This window comes from Adiantum capillus-veneris, chromosome 10, assembly GCF_014529385.1.
Source record: "Adiantum capillus-veneris isolate H3 chromosome 10, ASM1452938v2, whole genome shotgun sequence".
Taxonomy (NCBI): Eukaryota; Viridiplantae; Streptophyta; class Polypodiopsida; order Polypodiales; family Pteridaceae; genus Adiantum; species Adiantum capillus-veneris.
Genome location: NC_140940.1, coordinates 96,585,308 through 96,590,063, shown reverse-complemented (window position 1 = coordinate 96,590,063; position 4,756 = coordinate 96,585,308). Strand labels below are relative to the sequence as shown.

General features: G+C 42.7%; 1 protein-coding gene across 1 annotated transcript; it reads right to left on the bottom strand.

Moving 5' to 3' along the window:
• Positions 1 to 3,300: 3,300 nt before the first annotated feature.
• Positions 3,301 to 4,176, bottom strand: LOC147449307 (uncharacterized). Its single transcript, XM_086522593.1, has 2 exons — positions 3,945 to 4,176; positions 3,301 to 3,817 (listed from the first exon to the last, which is right to left on the bottom strand). The coding sequence occupies exons 1-2, from the start codon at positions 4,119 to 4,121 to the stop codon at positions 3,656 to 3,658; spliced, it is 339 nt and encodes a 112-aa protein (XP_086378719.1). The 5' UTR covers positions 4,122 to 4,176; the 3' UTR covers positions 3,301 to 3,655.
• Between the last annotated feature and the right edge of the window lie 580 nt (positions 4,177 to 4,756).

The following is a 4,756-nucleotide window of genomic DNA, read 5'->3' as shown; positions in this document are numbered from 1 at the left end:
TATGAGAAAATCCACCAACAAACAATCCTGTGAGGAAAGGAAATTCGCTTAATGGAGTAATATCCTTAATTTAACTTATTTCTCCTAGTACAAAGATAATAATCAAAGGGAGCTAATGTGGGTGCTTCCCAATCCAAATTGTGGGCATTAATGTCGAATTTTGACTAGTGTTCTTCTTGTAGCAATGGAACATAAAGCTCCTAGATGTGTGCTTCCTTCTTCATGGTTGTGCTATCAACTGTGTTTTTTTTCCCCCACTTCTCAAACTTGTGCAAGTAAATGCCTACCATTCACCCTCATGCCTGATTTGCCATGTTTCCCCCACTTCTCAAACTTGTGCAGGTAAATGCCTACCATTCACCCTCATGACTGGTTTGACATGTTTCCCTATGGGTTGTATATTTATCCTCAAGGAGATGCCCCCCCCCACCCAACTACTTACAAGTTACAATGTTGTTGTTAATCCTCTTGCGTTGCTTGGCCCTATCACCTACTGGTAATGGTGGCCTTCTACCACAACACTTGTCCCTTTACTGTCATCTCATTTGCACAGGAAGCGATGGAGCCCCATACCAACCCTCTACAGGCAACACACCTTTTAGGGAGTCAAAAGCATCCTCTACAGCCTAACATAACTGCCTAGACTCAAGTTTTGACCAGCTCGTGTAATGATGGCGAAAAGAATCCAAAACAATTACCGGGAGCTACCTCTTTGTTTGGAGTAGGCCGCTAGAGGCCAGTAAATTGTTCTACTATGCTAGCATGGGCCTTTATCAACATAAAGCTCCTATATGTGCGCTTCCTTCTTCATGGTTGTGCTATCAATAGTATTTTTTTCCCCACTTCTCAAAAGTGTGCAGGTAAATGCCTACCATTCACCCTCATGCCTGGTTTTCCCTGTTTCCCTATTGGTTGTATATTTATCCTCAAAGAGATGCCCCCCCCCCCCCCCCCCCCCCCCCACCCAACTACTTACAAGTTACACTGTTGTTGTTAGTCCTCTTGCGTCATTGGCCCTATGACCTACTGGTGATGGTGGCCTTCTACCACAACTCATGTCCCTTTACTGTCAGCTCATTTGCACAGGAAGCTATGGAACCCCATACCAACCCTCTACAAGCAACACACCTTTTAGGGAGTCGAAAGCATCCTCTACAGCCTGACATGACTGCCTAGACTCAGGTTTTGATCAGCTCGTGTAACTTTCCTCCCATTGGCTCATCTTGACCCTTGGTTGTGGAGAGGTCTTGCCCTCACTTTTGTCCATGTGTCTGCCAGCAAAGACGTATGGGAAACAACAAAATCAAGTTAGTGAGGTGAGTTTGAAGCAGGCTTGCTTAACCCCCATGGAGTTAGCTTAACATGCCAATTGTTCCAGTGCGCGTCTCAAGTCCATTACTGATTGCGGACAAGCACAAGTACTAGACAGTGATGCCATAATCCTTACAATTTGCTTATGGAACCTCTATAAACGGGATTTTTGTCTTTCTTATGTGGAAGAAAAACATTCTAGCTACTTTGCTTCAGCTTTGCTTCAAGGATTTCATGCCAGTAGTCCGCTTTATCACAAAACCTGCTCATCCCTTGTTTTCATTCTCATGTTCCAAAACTTTTGATCACATAGCTCTTATCCTCTATCCCTTTGGTTGAATACCTTGACGCTATATTAATAAGGTTATGCTTGACATGACTGGTAAACCAAACACCATGTTGGTAGGATTTGGTGACGACCTTAAGTTGCTAGAGCATACCTTCGATGACGATCTGAAATCGCTATGGCCTTTGGTGCAAATTGGTTGGCTTATGCCACTTGAATAGTTTGGGAGGTGCCTTTTACAAGGAATAGGCTGCTCTCTCAGTTCTTAATGGAACTCTATTTTCTTGCATTATCAAGCCACTCAAATCCAAGTGGGTTGCAAATTTTTGTGTAAGACTTCACCCCTTAAGTCAATCTTCTGGCATTGAAGAAACGTGTCCAATTGATATAGTTGTGATCTTGTTGGAATTGGATCCCTTGGGAGGTGCCTTTTAAAATGCACCCAAGCTAGTACTCAATAGCAATGTTGTAATCTCAAGGGCCTATGTTTGTCCCCATTCACCTTCTTTTAGCCTGGCTCCTCCTAGAGAACAATAAATTTCCTCATTACATTTCCTCACTCGCCTACCTCCTCTACCCAACCATGGACTTGAAACTTTGTACATGATGCTTGTATTACTTGCCAAAATTAATCCATGGCCCATGCTCACTCTTGTACCACCCCTGTCTTTCTCTACTCCAAATCATCACCCACCAAATTGCTGTATTCAAACCTACCCACCAACAAGACAATGCCTCTTATTAGCCACCCTTGTTGTAGTCTCTATACTTGAAGTTCCTTGAAAATTTCCAAAGGTAACTTGCTTCTATGTAACACTCAAGACGCCACGTCTATGCTCTTGTAGAGTAAGCCTTTTCCTTACATGTGTTCTCGTTCTCTCATTATACAACATCATTTAGCTTTCCACAATTATGGCAAAGTTCAACTCCCAAAAGAACATGATAGTGGGTACTCTCTAAAGTTCATAGACTCAAGCCTAGTCAAACACAACAAAGACAACCCACCCACTTTTCCCTCCCTTTTTACAAATACTCAACCACTTTTCCCACCCTTTTTAAAGAGCTTTCTATGTTCCTATATATGAACTCCCCAAGAGAGATGGTATGCTAACATGGTCAACCCTGATGAGACTCTTAGAAGTCGAAACACGTTGGCAAATTTGCCATGTTGCTAATCTCTCAAGTTTACTTTCAAAGCTCCTTGTCTATCCTTTGTTTTATGAGTATTCGCACGCTAGTATTATTTGATTTAAATAAATAATACGACGTCCGTAGTAGGTGATAGGAATGTGCATGAGGGTTAGCAGTGTTCAGTGCCACAAAGTATACACTATTTTCTAGGAAAGCTATGTCACTTCTATATAGATCATCAAGGTACAAAATTCAAGCACTATTGGCTGGGAAAGCTATTTCACTTCTATATAAATCATCAAGCTCTATTATATTTGATAAATAAGGTCAATATCTAGGGAAGATTAATCAAGTGGATAATCTCTCCTAGAGTTCAACCTAAAAAAAAAATCATAAGCCTAGCAAGACACATTGTGGTGTAGACCAATTAGATGTCGAGTTATTTTAGATGACTACTGAAGAACTTGATCCCAAACGGCAAGAAGTGTACAATAAGGTTACAAGGTTTTATCATTAAGTGAACTCACCATGTAGGAGTGGTTGTTGCACTTTAGATGAGTTAGAGAAGCATCTCAAAAGACATAACAAATTCCATGTATGAGAAAACCCACCAACAAACAATGCTGTGAGGAAAGGAAATTCTCTTGATGGAGCAATATCCTTGATTTAACTTATTTCTCCTAGTACAAAGATTATAACCAAAGGGAGCTAATGTGGGTGCTTCCCAATCCAAACTGTGGGCATTAATATCGAATTTCGACTAGTGTTCTTCTTGTAGCAATGGAACACATGTCCATCACATTCCTTGTTGAGGGGAGGATAAAGTCACTGATCTTAAATGGCACCATGGTATGCTACCAATTTGCAAGAAAGAAGGCATACAAGAAGGATGCCTACAATGAAAACAGTGTGTTCTTTCATGGGATGTCATCGGAGTAGCGATAAGGAGAGCCTTTTGGCTTCCTTGGACCTTCTCTGAGTCAAGTTTGCACTGCATTGTGAATGCAGACGCTTTCTGCAAGCAAGAGCAGGACATTGAGAGGAAAGAGTGTGTGTAGATCTCAAGGAAGCTCCCCTTTCAGCTTCATCCTGCAATATCCATTGCAAAAATGTGCTCAATTTTGATCTGACATTCATGAAAAACGCAGACGCCCATCTATGCAAACAAGCTTGCTCACGTACATAATAGAAAGAGCAAGACCAGGCTGTGGCTTACCTTGGTGATGAGGTGAGCGATGTCTGCAAAAGGCTGCCTGAGGGAGGGCAGCACGTGTTGATGCCTCAACAGCACTTGCCGCCTCTGCTGTGGCCTCGTTCGCACCGCTTCGTTCTCATCAGCCCAGTGCCCTCCAGCTGATCTCCTGCGGGCTTCTTTTTGCTCCTGGAACTCCATTGATTTGTTTGAGAGAGAGAGAGTGAGAGAGAGATAGAGAGAGAGAGTGAGAGCGAGTGTGTGCGATTGCCAATGCAGATCGGAAACTTTTGTAGAGCGATAAGCGAGCGCGCGTTTTGCTGGTGGAAACTTTTGAACAAAACCTCTCCCTCTTCGATTTCGAATTTCAAAGTTCAAAACCCCGTCATTTCAAATACCTAAAACTTACTTCGTTAGCGTAGCAGCCAAAATCTCAATGCTGCTCTCTCATTAACTGAAAATCTCTATAAAAAAAATACACCGTCCAAAGCTACCAACCGTCGAGTTAATAAAATAAAAAAAGCATTCTCTCAGAAGCAATTCGATCTTCTCCACAAGCAGGTTTGTCTCTAGCCATTGTCTCTGGCCACTGTTTGAGAGAGAGAGAGAGAGAGAGAGAGAGAGAAGGCTATGAAGCTAGTAGCATCTTTTGCTCTCAGCAGCAATTCGATCTTCTCCACAAGCAGTTTGCAGGTTCCCTGAAGCGCAGGTAGCACTCTCGCCAGACCGAAGTCCGCCAGTTTAGCCTTCTCCAACCTCCCTCTCCTCTTACTTCGTTAGCGTAGCAGCCAAAATCTCAATGATGCTCTCTCATTAACCCACGTGGCTGAAAATCT